Source organism: Polypterus senegalus, chromosome 10 (assembly GCF_016835505.1).
Source record: "Polypterus senegalus isolate Bchr_013 chromosome 10, ASM1683550v1, whole genome shotgun sequence".
Taxonomy (NCBI): Eukaryota; Metazoa; Chordata; class Cladistia; order Polypteriformes; family Polypteridae; genus Polypterus; species Polypterus senegalus.
In genome coordinates, this window is record NC_053163.1 from 2,783,041 (window position 1) to 2,800,374 (window position 17,334).

The window sequence follows — 17,334 nt, forward strand, 5'->3', positions numbered from 1 at the left end:
GGATTGGTACCTGCCTTGTGCCCTGTGTTGGCTGGGATTGGCTCCAGCAGACCCCCGTGACCCTGTATTCGGTTTCAGCGGGTTAGACAATGGATGGATGGAATAAATCAAACATCACATTAAAGCTTGATAAATTCTGAAAAGAATGATACCAAACATATTTAACGATTTAAAACATGAGATAAAATCGTTGCACTTTTAGGTTTAGGATTATTTTATATATAGAGAGTAGTCAGTCAGTCAGTCAGTCTCATTATCCAAACACAGGGTCACGGGGGTCTGCTGGAGCCAATCCCAGCCAAGACAGGGTGCAAGGCAGGAAACCAACCCGGGCAGGGTGCCAGCCCACCACAGATATACAGAGCAGATAATATTTATTAATGTTTGAGCTCCTGTGTTCTGCGTGATCTGAAAGAAGATTCAGAAATGCAGTTTAGCTTTTGACAAGGTGAAACAATCTAACAAGCTGCCATATACTGCAGTGAGTAAGCGTCCATTTTGAATAACAGACCCCCAGCATGTGCGCTGCTGGACACGGCACAAGGGCCACACAAGTCATCCTTTGGTTTTGTGTCAGATCAGTTCACTTGTGTTGCGCTTTTCATTTACATTAATCCTAAGACGCTATCCTACAATCTTCAGCCCTTCAGTCAAATGAAATCAGGTACAGCCTGGACGTCTGAGACGCTGTGTCACGCTGAGGCTTCTGCACGGTCATGAAGGTCTGATGTGGAGGGGTGGAACGTTAGCCACTGGGGGGCTTCCTGGGTTTGAATGCACACCTGGTCCTTGCCCGTGTGGAGTCTGCATGTTGTACCCGAGTCGTTTTCCTCTCCAGAGACACTGACACGCTGACTTTGTGTGTTAACGGGACCCCTGTGACCCACCTACAGCGTCCAGACCTCAAACGCTGATCTGGATTAAGACGGCGTGAGGATGTCAGGTTATGTTTAGGCTGACGCCACATGAAGCACTTTGTTGGACCCAAACTGGCAAGCTGAATCTGCCATTTTCAGGTTCACAGTAAGAAATAAAACAAACGTCCTCTTACAATGCCTTCATTTCATTTAAAGACGATTATTTAAAGATAATTAATCAGCTATGCTTTCATTAATTTTAGATTTGCTGCATTACTCATTTCTGAAGTTGTACTTTTTAAGCGCATTAAACACTGCTGGAATATCAGTGACAAACCCCAGCATCACCTGGGCAGTAGAACTGGCAGAGAATGCCGACGGGCGCACACGCTCAATCGACCCAAGGTTTTAAATGATGCTTTTGCTTTTTTATGAGAACGTCGCAAGCTAACAGTGATTAATGAGATTCTAAATGGCTGCCGCTTTCCAGCTCCCTCATTTTTCTCCGCACAGTTATTACATAAATTTATCAGAATGTTAGCAAAGGCTGAGATGGCGCCTTGCCCGGGATTTACTTCCTACCTTGTGCCCTGTGCTGGCTGGGATTGGCTCCAGCAGACCCCCACGACACTGTAGTTAGGATATAGCGGGTTGGATGATGGATGGATGGATGTTACCAAAGGCAGGCAGTTGCTGGGGGTCTAAAAAAGGACAACATCCTTGAGCCATGCGAGCCACTGGCTGCTGCTCCTCTCCAAAAAACGTCACGTGCTTATTTCAGGATTAATGCTGGCAGACAAGTCCCCTAAGCAGTCCTTTACCTAACGCAGGGCAACTGCCAGATATGTAGGCACAGCTTGGCTTCGGAGTTTGGGAAGGGCGGCCATATATGCAGAACAGTCTTTAAATTCTTACGCAGCATTTAATCAGTCGCACCAAAGAACGTGTCCATACAGAAGTCAGCATATGATGCGCATTTTATGTCACAAGTGCAAACTTCTCAATTCTTTGTGCACAATGCAATCTGGTGAACCGACCCACAAGAATAAATGACATGCTGCCATTAAAAGCTTCAAATAGTTTCTGTCTCTTCTGAAGCAAATGTCACCTCACACGACTTGTAGTCAGATGGTTGTTAAAATTGCCAGATCTCGGATGTCAGATTACACGACTCAGCCATGACTTCTCACATTTGTTCGCTCACGGCCCACTAATGGCCTGCCAGGACCCCTACAAAGGCTTTAAAGGTATGGCAAGTTAAGCCAAGCCCCCCCTAGCATGCGCTGTCCCTGGTCCGTGATTTGACCTGGCCTACCACTTGGTGGCTGACCTGCTGTTGTTCCCAGTCGTTGGCACTTTGTTATAACACCACTGACAGTTGACCGTGACGACGACATGTCACGACTTATGGCACAGGTGGCATCCTATCACGGTACCAGGCTTGAATTCACTGGGCTCCTGAGAGTGACCCATTCCAGATGTTAAAGACCGGTGGCCATGGAAGTGATTGGGACACCTGAATTGAATGATTTGGAGGGAGGGTCCCAATGCTTTTGACAATATGGCGTATATAGTTGTGCACCCATTTACAGCCAACCAAACTGAGCCCGTTAGTACTTAAGGCCGAGAGCCACAGGAAAACAATCGGGTGATAATGTTCTAGAAATTTCCAAACTAAATAAATCGTTCATCATCATCACCATCGTGATTATTATTATCACAGGCTCTCATATGTTTTCTGGGCCCTTAATGTTTGATTTGATCGCCGCAGCTCCATTTGGATCGTTCTTATGCATTCGACTCCACACCGCCTTCCTTACGCCCACGTTACTCAATGGCAAACTGCCCCCTTGGTGAACCACGAGCATCATTAAAGGTCACCCTTATTGAAACACACAGCACAGCACAGCTCTGCAGACCACTTTGGTGACCCACTCGCAACCCAATGACGCCAACCTGCACCCTACCGGCGGTGTAACTTAGTGGTTGGGTGGCATTGCCTTACATGAACCCGTCACGTGGACGCAGAGACTAGAAGATCGGCTTGTTAGAAGTTACGTGAACTTGTGATTCACACCCTGAACTGCAATGACCTGAACGCTTTGTGACCGACATACGGCCAAATGGCCGGTCCCACGTCAACGGAGACAGTGCTATGCCACAATGACCTGCCCTGAGTCCACCCTGGAATTGAGTCCCATAAGACCCTGCAGCAGTGGCACAGCTCTTTCCTATGATTTCCTTCTTTTCAGTCACAGCTGTGCAGGGAGACCCCCTGCATGTTATTAGACTTTTATCAGCAGCCCCCATTTACCAAACTACCCACACGACTAATGCTGGAAGTGCCACTAAGGCCCACCTCGCCCTTGACCACCTGCCTGTCTATATGCTAACACTTTTGAAAGTCAAACTCCCTGGATGGCAGATACCTGGCACTTGAAGGGTCTCTCCGTGGAATGAACTTGCCGTACATGGCTGTTGAGGTGGTCTGGCCTAGAAAAAGAAAAAGAGAAACGGTAAGAGACAGCTGGCCCTGGTCTTCCAGCACCGCACACCACGCCTGTACAACAGCTACTGACCTAGAGAAGCCCTTGGCGCAATGTGGGCATACGTAGGGCTTCTCCACACCCCCCTGGTGGGACCGCACATGGTAGCTCATGCGGTCTTTCCTCTTGAAACGCTGCTGGCAGATGGGGCACTCGAAAGGCTTTTCGTCCGAGTGGGATAACTTGTGTCGGTTGAGGTGGTAGACGTCACGGAACGCTTTGCCACAGGCCTCACACGCGTGGTTCTTCCTCACACGCCGTGCGTTACTGCTCTCGGGAGTCTGTACATGAGAAAACTTCGAGTCAAATACTCCTGCCAGGCCAGTCACAGCCCCAGATGCCCGCGACGTCCCCTACTCACTTGAACGGCGCTCGCCAACACGGCAGCCCCCAGGATGGGCTGGGCATTGGCCGTCACCGTCTCGGTGGAAATGGAGCCTGCAGGCTGCTGTGTGACCGTGATGGGCAGCGCCGCGGTGACGTCACTGCCTGGAAGCTCAAGGAGACTGACGGGGACTCTGGGCAGCTCCCTCTGCTCACGCTTGATCCCAGTGTGGACTGCTTGGTGTCGCCGCAGGTTGTAGCCATTCTTGAATTGCTTGGAGCAGGTGGAGCAGATGTGGCTCACCACGGCCCTTGGCCGTTTCTGTCCGCGATTCACAGAGCTGGCATCCACACCTGAGAGGGAGAAAAAAGAAAAGGTATTTAAGGAAGGAATCGTCAGAAGATCGAGATGACAGGCACACTGGGCTCAAGTGGCTAACAATGAAGGCCATTTTGTTGTTCACTCAGAGTGGGCCAAGATCTCGTCACCAATAAATGTCTGAGGGGCCGATAAGGAAAACGCGCTCTGGCTACTCTGGTCAGTGCCAACCACACGATCCCAAACCAGCCTGAAGGGGGTCCGGTGGACAAGATTCCAGATTGTGGAATAGTGGTCAGTCTAGCCTGTCCAATCACAACTCGTCTAACTAGTAAACCTCGTCACGTGACAGGGTCACTAAGGCTTTGTAGAGGCCCCAACATGGACAGGGCCCGGGATGTCTGATCGGCCGCTACTTACCCGAATCGGTCTCTTGGCTTAGGGCAGCGGTGTCCACTGTGGAGGGAGGAGATGGAGTTATTGGGGTGATCGAGGTGGCTGGCGGAGGTGGCGGAGGGGCCTCCAGAACAGGAAGAAGCTCCACCTGCAGAGAGTCCGTCGCTTGAGCCTGCGTAGGCTGAGTCTGCAACAGAGAGAGGGACACAAAGATGAGAGAAAAAGTGAGGGAACGAAACAAAGATGAGTCCAAGATCAGCTGACCCACCGGCCCCCATGTTTCAGTAAACCCACAATAGTCGGAGGAACTGCAGAAACTCGTACAATTAACAAGTCAACAAGGTCCATGCCACCTCCAAACCAGTCTTACCCTACAAAAGGCGAAAAACGGAGACAAATGTCTGCAATTTTAAACGTAGGCGTAGTAGTCAGGACAGAGCGTGAGCGAACCGACTACTTCTTTCCACTGCCTCGTGTGTTCTCTCAGATGCCTTTTCTCCAATATATAGCACTTTGAGGCCATTCATATGACCAAAGACTGGAGAACATACACCAACATGGCACTGCAGGTCCGGACCTACGAGATCAGGCTTATGTTGGCCTTGTAATGACCAAGCATGTGGCCAGAGCCAAGCTGGCCTGACACCCGAGGACTGAAGTGGCCTGAGGATGAACTGAAACTTGACAGACGCCCCAGTTGGACACGTGGGGCAGACAACAAGGTGCAGCTGTGCAGTACGTCAACACTGTCAATATAGCGCCTTACAATTGCAATGCAAATAACATTTGGAGGGTGGCACAGGAAAGGCAGGGGTGTTTCTGGATGAGTGTCTGGGGACAACGCAATTGCTTCAGATGTGTTGGGTTTGTGTGACAGGGACCATCAGGAGGCTGCTGTTCTATCTGTACAGACTTTATTTATCCCAGCTTGACCCAAACCAGGCCTGCTGGTGGGCACAGCCTGCGCCAACAGTACTTACTGGATGTAGGGTAGAGACTAAGCCAAGGTGGTACAGCTGTCTATTGCAAGGCATACGGGCCTATAGTATATACACATCCTTCAATGACAAATATGTTTTGAAATGTTTCAGGACTGAAAATCTGAGGTAAAGTCATCACACACGCTAATCATAGCAACGTTGAAGGACGAGAACGGGCATCTTGGCCAGGAAAAAGGATGGTTTATTACCCAGACGGGAAGCCCGAGCAGAATGACGGAAGGATTGGCCAGCTGGAGGAAGAAATAACTGGTGTGCCCAGCGTGTATAGAATAAAAGACAGATCAGCGGAAGCCGAGAGTGGTGGCAGTGGGCCTTATATGGTAGCTCAGTGGGGTGCTTGAGAGTCGGGGGACGCTGAGTGCCGTCATGGAGGACCAGAAGTGCTTCCGGGGAGACACGGCGTAGCACCAGAAGCTTTTTCAGTTTCGGACTAAAAGGAAGCCTACCGCCTCACATCAAGGAGTCACAGTCGGGAGGCAGCGGACAAAACTCAATGCGAGGACGAGAGGAGGAAGAATTGGTTAATGTTGTGTATTTTGGCAACTGGTCTTTGGAGTACTGCTTTGGATTGGTGCTGAGGTATAATAAGCACCTTTCACTAACACCTACTCTGTCTTGGGTTTGGGGCTCGGTGGCGCCTCCTGGTGGTTACCATTAATTTTAAATTGCAGTTTTCTGTCAAACAGACAGAAAATCCCGCCGACTACGCCAATTGAGAACACTGCAACAATATCGCCTCCATCTGGGGTCACAGTCATTATGTTTCATACTTTTGCTCCTGCAGTTTTTTTAATTATTTGCTGACCAAACCCCACCCAACCTGAATCACAAAAGATGCGTTTAAATGAGTGTGGCTCCGGAGTGCATGATGTGATAAAGTATTTAGATGAACAAAAAAAAACTAAACACAAACCACCTGCTTGTAACTCCAAAGCACCTTTCTGCTCTTTCTTGGCTTCTGACATGACGATGAGTTCACTGAACTCAAATGGCCTCTGCAGTCACCAGATCTCAATCCACTAGAGCACCTTTGGGATTCGGTGGATGTGCAGCTGGCAGATCTGCAGCGACTGCGTGATGATCTCATGTCAATGTGGACCACAATCTCGCTTACAGCTCACTGCTGAAGAATTACGGCAGATCTGAAGGCAAAAGGGGGTCCAACTGGGTGTACCTAATAAAGTGGCCGGTGAGTGAAGGTCAGGGGGACTCGGCTCTGGTCCTGGAGGTCTGCAGGTCTTCACTTTAATCTCTCGAGTGTTTCTTCAGGATTATAACAATTATAAAGTTTTTTTTTTTTTGTTAACTTGCTTGTTACAATTCATCCATCCATTACCCCACCCGCTATATCCTAACGAAGGGTCATGGGGGTCTGCTGGAGCCAATCCCAGCCAGCACAGGGTGCACTGTTACAGTTCAAGACCTCTTAATGGCCTCTTTCAGCTTTAAACAGGACATTTGGCTTTGCATTGTCATCGGTGTCCTTAACCAGCCATCAGATAATAATGAGGTGCCAATGACGGAGGTGCCAGCTAAAGGCGACGTTTTCAAATAAACGATGGAGAAGAAGAGCAAATCTGCTCGACAACACAAAACACGCATAAAGTTCTCAGGAAGTGAAAAATCTACAATGTGGTAAAAGATTTGAAAACATGAAGAAGCCATTGGATTAAACACCAAGTTTCATTATCTCCTAGGCCTGACTTCGAATTACAAAGCTGGGCGGAATGAACACCTGCAGTCACTGTGGACCACCAGGACCAGAGAGGAGTACCCCTGATCAGGGAGGAAAGGGGGCTGAATGACTGATTTAATGTTCTAAAACCCCAACAAGAGCCTGGTGCCCGTCACCAAAGTGCACTCACGGCCTCTCCGAGTCTTAGTCCTGCTCACTTGCCTTGGGGTTTGCACGCGCACACACACACACACTCACACTCACAGGTCTCTGTATAATGAGTGCTCAGTCTGCGTTATCTCAGGTGAGGAGGGCAGGCCGTCCCAATTCAAGTTCGAGTCTGTTGCAGGACACCTTTAAAGCACCTCGGCGTTCATTAAACACTAGAATTACAGTCTGTTGGATCTCGTGAATTTCTAGGCCTCGTCAAGTACAGTGGACTGCGGTGGCATTGAGACCCCCTGCACTTTCTGCTGTCATAGGTTTAACTCTAAACGGTCACATTTGCCATTTCTGCCCATCAGTCTACAGCAGGGGTCTCCAACTCCAGTCCTGGAGGGCCGCAGTGGCTGCAAGTTGTCATCGTAACTCTTTTCTTAATCAGTGACCAGTTTTTGCTGCTAATGAACTATTTCCCTTTATTTTAATTGACTTTTCTTGAGACTCTGACCGCTGAATTGATTCTTTTTTTCCCTAAACATAAATTTGACGTGAAGTGAGGAAGCCAACAGACGAGCAACTAAGCTGGGGCCTCAAACTACAACCAACTTTAGTTCATTCATTTTCTTAAGTTGAAGCCAATTCTCGCTCATTCTATCATGGCAGACTTTTCCAAACCTTTATAAGAGCGCTGGCTGTGAAAATGTTTTGTGGCCCTGAGCAGATCGACGTTACTGAGGCCTTCACCTTTCTTTATTTTCAGTTATTGTGTGATGGACGCAGGTTGTTGGTTCATTTTGTGTCTTAATATTGTTTGGCTGCTAATTAAGGAAAAAAGAAATAATTAATGGGGCCTGAGTCTTAAGTTGTGCATCAATTAAAATGAAGGCAAAGAGTTAACTAGCAGGGAAATCTGGTCACTAATTAAGAAAAGGGTTGGAATGAAAACCTGCAGCCACTGGGGCCCTCCGGGACTAGAGCTGGAGACCCCTGCTCTACAGTCAGTAACCCATGTTGACCAAATGCAAACATTTTATTAAAAATAAAAAACTGAAAACTTTCATTCACAGCAGACACTCGGACCCCTTAACTCAGTACCTGGTAAAAGCACCAATGGCATCACATTACAGCTTCAAGTTCGCTTGTGTACGTCTCTACTTGCTCCTGGCCTATCGGCTCAAACTCCGTCAGACGGCGTCAGTGAGCTGCACATCGCACTGCTGTCCAACACGGTGAGCGATGCTGAAAATGGTTAACGGCCATCAAGGGGTACAGCATGGAGGAGCACTGGAATCGTCAGGTAGAAGGGTCCTTCCATCTGATTGGCCGGCCCACCACTGACTCAGCTGTGGAATGGCCAGTAAGGGGGAGGCGGCTTGATGGCCGAGGTCTCCAGGACTCTGAACAAATCGGAATCCTGTTAGGTGACATCATCGACTCTGTTCTTGTAATGTCACTACTGTCCTACTGTCCTGTTGTATTGAGGATTACTTGTGTTCTCTTCTCTCTATCGTGTTGACCCCTTTTGTGACGCTCACTGCACGCCCAAACTACCTGGTAAGGGGTCTCTCTCTGAATTGCCTTTCCTGACATTTCTTCCTTTTTTATTTTTGGGGAGTTTTTCCTTGTCTTCTTAGAGAGTCAAAGCTGGAGGGGGGGGGTCTGTCAAAAGGCAGGGCCTGTTAAAGCCCATTGTGGCAGTTCTTGTGGGATTTTAGGCCACACAAAAATAAATGGTAGAGTCGACGGACGTGTCATGGACCTTACGTTTGCCATTGACAGTGCCATCTTCACACAAATGAGGTGCAATCAACACTGAAAATAACCCAAGTAATGGCGTCTTGTCGGTTCTCCAGCTACCGTCTACCTTACAAGCACCCAGCTTAAGCAAGTAGCGGAGTTCAAACATACAGGAGAAGACAATGGCCACTTGCTTTAAGGTCATCGGCCGAATCGGCCAAGCCACTGCTGCCTTCAGGTCACTAAACTGGAGCCTTTGGTGAAAAAAAACAACAATCAAGACTAAGATGGGACCGCGCTGAGCACTCGTCATCCCAGTCCTGCTCCATGGCTTTGGAGACCTGCAGGCTTCTGCAGATGAACCTCAACAGAGCTGGAAACATCCCTGATGCAACGCCTGCAGTTAATTCTCGGAATCTCGCTCAAAGACCGAACACGAAATGAAACGATACGACGAGGATCAGAGGCCACCAACAACCCAGTCATTCAGAAACTGCGCTGGTCCTGCCGAATGAAAACCGAGTGCTATGGAGAAACCGCCCAACAAAACACACCGAAGACAATGTGGGGACGTCCAGCCGAGGACGAGCTCAAACGACACGGACTGAGCCTCATGGAGGCCAAGGCGACAGCACAAGGTTGGAGCAGCTGGAAGCAAACTGTGCACATTGGCACCTACAGTGGCATACTGGCTCCAAGGCAGCCTCGTCCAGATGCCCGCTCAAGGACTGACGACAATGAGTCAGGGTGAGTCAGACTGTGAATTGCCGTCATGGAGGTCTCTCCTCACGTGTTCTATAAGGTTTAATGCTGGGCCACTCAAGAGCAGTCGTGGTGTGTTGACGTGGCTGTAAGTTTCGGGTCATTGTCATGAAGGGTAAACCATCTCCCCCAGTTTAAGGTCATTTATGCACTGGTGCAGGTTTCTTTTTTTTAAGGCACTCTTTGGTGGGCTCCACTCCACCGACTCTCGGTTCTGACCCGTCCCTGCACACCCATGGCGTGACGCTGCTACCACCACTCTTCACAGTAAGGATGGCATAGGCCAGTGAGCCCTGGTTTTTCTCCCCCCAAACACTACCCACTGAGTTCTACCCAAAGAGTTTGTGTCTCATCAGACCTGGCGCTCCGAGTCCTTTAGATGCCTTTAACTCAAGAGTGGCATCCAAATAGCCGCTCTGCCATAAACAAGAGTGCTGCCAATGTTGGCCGTCATTCTGACAAGTTCTCCTGCCCCAGCTCTGATAAGAGTGACAATGGAGACCTCGACCTGACCGAGGTCCTTCTTGGCTGGAGGGCCAACTGCTGAAAGAGTCCTGGTGGCTCCCAACCTTTTCCACTTCACAATTATTGACAGGACCCTCAGAGCTTTAGAAATGGTTTAAGCCCCCCAATTGCCCTGATCTGTGGCCCACCGCAATCTGATGGAGGAGAGTTCTCTCTCTCTCTTTCTCGCAGGAGCTCATGGTTTGTTGTTTTCTCCTGGACATGCAGTGTGAATTGTGGGGTCTCCCGTGTCAGGGACACGAGTGACTGTCTACATGATGTCCCGTTGGGCACAGGTGGTCTCCAGTCAAGGAGAATTAAAGCAAAGGGTCTCAATACTTCCAGGAATGAGAGGTTTGGATTCGGTAGAAAACAAAGATGATCTGACTGAGGGGGTCACACGCTGCTGCCCCTCCGCTCCGAATCACAGCCCGGTCAGGACTTGGGGGTTTGCCTGTGTGTTCTTCATTTCTAGTCCCAAACGTGTGCAGGTTTGGTTATTTGGTTACGTACTGGTGAGTGGGCTCTGAACTCAACTGGCAGCCCAGCGCCCTGCGTGGGTCCCTGCTTTGCAGCCAATGCTGTTCCATTAACTTTTGCCATTTTCTTCTTTCCTGATAAAGCTAAGCCTTATCCTGTAAATATCATATAATAAATATAGATACAGTATATAATCAAGAAAATGAAACAGGGATTCCGTAAGAAAAAATAAAAAGGAATGAGGGGTTCAGTTTTTGATTTTTAATGTTGGCAAATCTTCCTAAAAGTTCATGTTGTTATTATGGGTTACTGTGGGTAAACTGAAGGCTAAAAATGTCAAATTCACCACTAAACACTGAATCACAGCCATCATAAATTACGGAGAACGTGACCTAATGAATCCACCGGGTGGCAATAAGACTTGGCCGAATCCAAAGACGATGAGGAGACCCCTTTAGTACAACAAGGGTCTTTCATAAGAATTACATTCACAGCAGTCATAGAAAAGAATCCACCCCTTTCAAAAGAGTCGGATTTTGTTGATTTGTCAGCCTGAAATGAAGGCACACACACTTCTTCTTCTTCTGGCTGCTCCCTGTTAGGGGTCGCCACAACAGGACGATCATCTTCTTCCATATCTTTCTGTGTCACCCGCGTCACCTGCAAGTCCTCTCTCACCACCTCCATAAACCTTCTCGTAGACCTTCCTCTTCTCCCCTTGCCAGGCTGCTCTATCCTTAGCACCCTTCTCTCAGTATACTCAGCATCTCTATAAACCAACGCCATCTCGTCGCCTCTCTGACTTTGTCTCCCACCCTGAGCTGACCCTCTAATGTCCTCATTTCTACTCCTGTCCATCTTCATCACACCCAGTGCCGATCTTAACATCTTTAACTCTGCCACCTCCAGCTCTGCCTCCTGTGCCACCGTCTCCAGCCCATATAACACAGCTGGTCTCACACCGTCCGGTAGGCCTTCCCTGTCCCTCTTGCTGATCCCCGTCTGTCACTAATCACTCCTGACACTCTTCTCTGCCCACTCCACCCTGCCTGCACTCTCTTCAGACATGAAGACACACACATTCACCCAATGCCACTCATAACAGCCAAGTGAAAGATGAAAGCAACAGTTCAGACAAAGCAAACAAATAAATAACGGAGACGGTTAAAGGACCCCCTGTTGCTTGGATTCCAGCCCCCAGTCTGTTGCGATTCTTCTGTACCAACTTTGCCCATCCAAGCTGTGTGCTAATATTCAAGCTCAGTCTAACTGCACGGTGACCGTCGGTGGGCTGCACTCTTCACCTCACCCCACAGTTTTTTCAATCGGACTGAAGTCTGTGATGAGACCACCCGAGGACATGCGCCTGTTCCGGGTCACTGTCACATTAGAACGTCAACCTTCTTCCCATCGACGGCTCTCTGGGGGGACATCAGCAGGTTATCCTCAGGGTATTTTGTCTCAAATCCATTTCTCCTTCTACCCTGTCAAGTTCCCCAGTCCGTGCTAAGGCTGGACACCCCCATCTCCATGCTGGACTGGAGGTCTGGCGTGGTCTTTAGATCAGTTGGTCCTGGGGTCCCCCTGGGGCTGCAGGTCTTTGTCCCAAGCAGTTTCCGTTTTTAAATTGGACTCCTGGGCTCATTAACTGAACTCTGAACTTCTCAAGTTTTGTAAACAATAAAGAAATTAGAAAAGTAAAGTCTGGTAAAAATAAATATAAATATACACACACAACTATATATATTAAAATGTACCAAGCAGTTATATGAGAAGAATGTATTTTGTTTTGCTTTTTACATCATTTTTTAATCAATTCCTTATTTACTAATTAGTGGATCCGACGCCAAAGTACTTGCAGTCTTTGATTATCCCGTGTGTTTGCCTGGGGGTCCGCTCTGCTCGTTCTTAATTGTCATAATAAGACACAACGAAAGGGGAAAACGGCACAGAGAAAGAGCAGAAGAGAATGAAATCAACTCAAGAGAGTTCAGCATTTAAATCAACAGCAAAAACAGAAAGGTTGGTCTTAGAAATGTAAAAGTCTGTGCTTTTCTGAACGTAGAAGAAGAGAAAAATATACCCGCTAATTAAATGAGCTCAGTGTGATCAGGTGTTGTCGCCGACTGGAGCAAAAACCCGCAGGCACGGTGGACCCCCAGGACCGACTCGGAGACCCCCTGCTTTAGCTGGTAAGCTGAATTGACCTTCTGCCAGATTCACCATTTGGTGACAAGGCCAAGTACTTTGGTCACATCTGATTGAATGGAGTTCTGCCCTACAAGTCACATTTGTCACAGAGTCGTCACATACACACAGTGGCCAGAACTTCCCGTACCTCCTTCTGTGTCACCATCGGCCTCTCTGACCAGTTTCCTCATCGCTCCGCCATCCAGTGGTGGGGGGACAGCCTGACGTGAGAAGGGCCCTGGTGGTCCCAAACCCTTCCCACTTCTTTACTGTGAAGTCCATAAAGACTTTGACTTTTTTTTTCTTCTGCTGAATTGTGGCCGTCCCACCTTTAGTTCGATGACCTTCGGACTGTGCCTTGCGCCCCCCCAAAGTTGACTGTGTGCTTTCAGATGCACTTCTGAGGACTTAAGTGCTTTAGGAACAGCTGAACGAATCCGAAGGATGACAGCCGATGACACGTGGAAGCCAAAGAGCTTGGAGTGCAATGAGGAAGGTGATTGGGGACAGGAGGGGGGATTCTTAAGCCATCCCGGGGACTCTGCTTCTTTACTTTTCTTCAGAACTGTTGCTTTTATAACTTGCATTGAGTAAATTCAGCTGGAAAAACAGTGTGTGTGTGTGTCCGTCTTCAGTTCAGGCTGCAAAGTATCAAAACGTGAATACGTTGAAGGGGGGATTCTCTGTGACAGCCCCTGTACGCAGACGGTGAAGACCCCACGATCCTGGAGGATGGGAGGGCAGCTCTTTGCACTGCATTGTCATAGAAGAAGAACGAAGCAGTAATCTAACAATAGCGGCACCATAAAAACACTTCAGGTGGAAGTTAAGACAGATGGATGGCAGGGAGGCTCAAGGAAGAACTGCAGAGGAGCAGAGCTTAGAGAAAAGGCAGAAACCAACACCTACCGTGCGACACTTCAAGTACAGGGCTGACTCAAAAGGAACGGCACCCTTTCAAAAACACATCACAGAAAAAGTTCCTTTTAGGAGTTGGTCTTACACTACAGGTTTATTTTAATTTTATTAAATGCTCATTAAGCACCCCACGTGTCCACGGCACACATCAATCACCCCAACACCTTTGTGGAATGGCGACCACACTTCACCCCCCCTTCCTTTCCTCAAATGTCAAAATCTGGAACAAGAATAAAAGGGACAGACAGTTAATTTAATGACACTACACGTCCCTGGTTATATTTTTGAACACGTTCAATTATAATTATTATTATTTTTAGTCACCCTGAATAAAAGGAGACCGGGGAGTTGGATCCACATCAAGAAAAGGCTAAAATCTCTGCGATAATAAAGTACGTTGAACTCTCAAACACCGAAAACTAAGCCACTCAATATTGCTTTGTGAGAAGGAGAAAATGTCACTTCATGAACAGCAAACCCTCACAGCCGCAAAGTGACTAGAAGTGGACAAGGCCAGCCGCCCGCAGAAGGGGACAAACGCAAAGACCCCAGTAAAAGCGCAGGAGGACGCAGGCTCCCCTCACACCAAGCCAAGAGCTGGAGAAAGAACTCATTGGATAAATGAAACTACGAAAATAACGCCTGCCACCCAAGCTTCCCTACCGACGTCAATCACGGCGTACCGCAGGCCGCGCACACTCTGTTCGGTGAGGCTAATATAGCGCCTTTAACGTGCACTGCAAGGAGAATGAGCTCGTCCTTGAAGTTCTGCCGCTATTTTGCATGGCAGAAACCCCCATAAGGGACCGCACTGAAGTCGCAATTCTAATCACATTTTTCTTCATTAAGGTCTGAATAAAAATGCAAAAATGTATAAACACACAAAAATGACATTGCCAGCCTCCGGCCGGTGTCTTATTCCTACTCTTCAGAGAAGGTGGTGCGCTAAGCTCTCAAGTAACGAAACGGTGACAAAGTTCATCAATAAATAGAACACAAAAGAAGAATCAAATCTTAACAAATTCAATAAAAAAAAAAAAAATACACAAATGAGGGATTCTGGGAGAAATTAAACTGCTCCACAGTGTCACAATATTCCCTGAAAAGGAGATGGCAGGAGACACACGATGGCACAATAAAGTGCCTATGCCCTAAACTACAAATGGACTGAGTATCTGGGCTTGCCAAACAGAAGTGAAGACTGTCATTTTCTTCTTCTTCTTCTTTCTCAGTAATTTCCATTTTGTAACCGAGGCTAATATAGCGCCTTTAGAAGCATACGGCAATGAGGTGGAATGATGCTCTTCACATCAACGTCCCCAGAGAGGCTGCCAGTTCAAATCCCTGTTACTGCCCTGGGCCGTTGAGCAAAGCCCTTAACCACCAATCGCTTTGGGGCACCGTATAGTGGCTGACCCTGTACTCTGACCCCAAGGGGTACATGAAAACTAACAAATTCCAAATATAAGAAACACTAAGGCAAAGAAAAAGAAAGAAAGAATCAGATGACTGGATACACCTAATGGAATTCTAACATGTCTTTGTACTGAGCCACAAAAATAAAGTACACATTCAGGCTTTCCTAATAACTGCAACAACAGTGGACTACAGGGATTAACGAAATCACATTCGCTGACTGAGGACAATATAGCGCCTTTTGGGTCTTGAGGAGACCCCCTTTTACGTAATAAGTCCTGAGAAACAGATGAACGGAGACACACTGGCGCTATATAAGCGCCTTCCCATGGTGACAGCAATCACATTCCGTTAGGCGAGGCCGCTATAGCGCCTTTGAAGTGCACAGGAGATGCCCGACTGGCCCATAAAGCGCCTTTGCTCTGTGTGGGCACCCAAAAACAAAGCTTACATCGCACTGAATGAAGTCACATTTTGCGACTGAAGCTAATATAGCGCCTCTGAAGTGCGCCGCAGGTGGCATCAAATCCCCCTTTACGCGACATTGCATGAAGAACAAGCCGGCAGGATACGTTAATGACAGCGAGGTAATAAAGCGCCTTGGCGCAGCCCTCCCACAGAAGGGAGGCCTTGACAGATGACAGGAGGCCTCCCCCGCTCGCAATCCCACCGAGAGAGAGAGAGAGAGAGAGAGATAATAAAGCGCCTTTGCAGCGCACTGCCAGTCAACGGCACCGGCCCCCCCGCTCGCTACCGCTAGACTTACCTGAAATAGGAAATTGCTCCAGGCTGCATCCATGTCGCCTCGTCCTCCCGGCTCCTAATTTCGTGTAATTAAACGCAACAAGTCCCGCGCTCCTGCCGCGGCCCGGGTCACCCCGAGGTGGCAGACTAGCAGTCGATCGGCCGGTCCTTCCAGAGGCTTGGGTGCGGTGGGGGAGCCGCTGGGTGACCTCACGTTCGAGTAGCTCGCGGATGGATGAGAGTCGTAGCGCCCCTCACTTGCCTCTCCGATTTATTTCTCCATCACGTCTCCTATATTCGAAGTTTCCCCCCCAATTCTCCATTAAAGCTTCCCACTACCCCCCCGCGCGTTGCGACCGTGGCAAACGACTATTCGAGACCCCCGCTGGTGGACGGCGGCCCACTCCTATACATCGCCCCCGCGCGCCGCTTTCAGTTCTCACTTGAGAGCGGAATATTTTTTGCAGGCTTTTTTCTGAATTTACAGTTCACCGCGACTCCATTTTTTTCCCCCGTCCTCGAAATTAAAGGGGAGGACGATCGGTTCTCCTCCTCCTCCCCAACCCGAAAGGACGTCTGTCAGCAGCCTCGTGTACGCCGACGAAAAACACCAAAGCGACGCGGTGCCTTAAAGGGAAAGGGGCTGAGCGGGAGAGAGAAACCAGAAGGGGAGGGGGAGCGAAAGAAAGCAGTGAGCGAACCAAATGCGGAGTGGGAGGGGGGAAAACAGAAGGGGGGGGCGCGCGAGTGCGAGCGAATGAAATGCGGAGAGGGAGGGGGAGGCAGCGAGCGACAAACTGCAGAGGGAGGGAGGGAGGTAGGGAGAGAAAGAGCGAGCGAGCGGGCGCGCGCACGAAATGCATAGTGGGAAGAGGGAGCGAGCGCGAGAGAAAGCGAAGGGAGTCGCTGCGGAAAAAAAAAAAAACACCCCAAAACAAAACTGCCCGATCAGCATTCGGTCGTTGGCTTCCGATGATCGGTCAGCAAAATGTAACGCGCGATCTAAACAGTGGATTGATTATTTTGCCTAATGTCGATATTCTGTTATTTCGAATTTTGTCGTTTTTAACCCCTACGTCCGACTTGCTGTGTGACCCTGAGCAAGGCAATCAACTGACAGCGCACCAGCGATAAAAGATGCATGTTAACAGATGCGAGTGACATCGTTTACAAAGCGATATCGATAATGATATTCTGCGTTTACTTTTTTCACATTTAACGTATTAAATGCTTACTTGCATTTTAAGAGGTCCTATAAAAGGCACTATAAATGGGGAAAAAAAAATGATACAGGAAATGGAAG

At 48.6% G+C, this 17,334-nt stretch overlaps 1 protein-coding gene across 2 annotated transcripts in view; it reads right to left on the reverse strand.

The window, feature by feature from the left end:
- LOC120536493 (myc-associated zinc finger protein-like) overlaps window positions 1-16,593 on the reverse strand; it is a 28,838-nt gene extending 12,245 nt beyond the window's left edge. Inside the window, exons 1-5 of one of the 2 annotated variants that reach the window (XM_039764882.1) lie at window positions 16,054-16,582; window positions 4,467-4,629; window positions 3,765-4,081; window positions 3,437-3,684; window positions 3,287-3,350 (exon numbers count right to left, since the gene is read on the reverse strand). In XM_039764882.1, the coding sequence (XP_039620816.1) occupies window positions 3,287-3,350; window positions 3,437-3,684; window positions 3,765-4,081; window positions 4,467-4,629; window positions 16,054-16,086 (825 nt within the window). In that variant the 5' untranslated portion in view covers window positions 16,087-16,582. Of the gene's footprint in view, window positions 1-3,286; window positions 3,351-3,436; window positions 3,685-3,764; window positions 4,082-4,466; window positions 4,630-16,053 lie in introns of both variants that reach the window. The other variant, XM_039764881.1, reaches the window with a different exon arrangement.
- Between the last annotated feature and the right edge of the window lie 741 nt (window positions 16,594-17,334).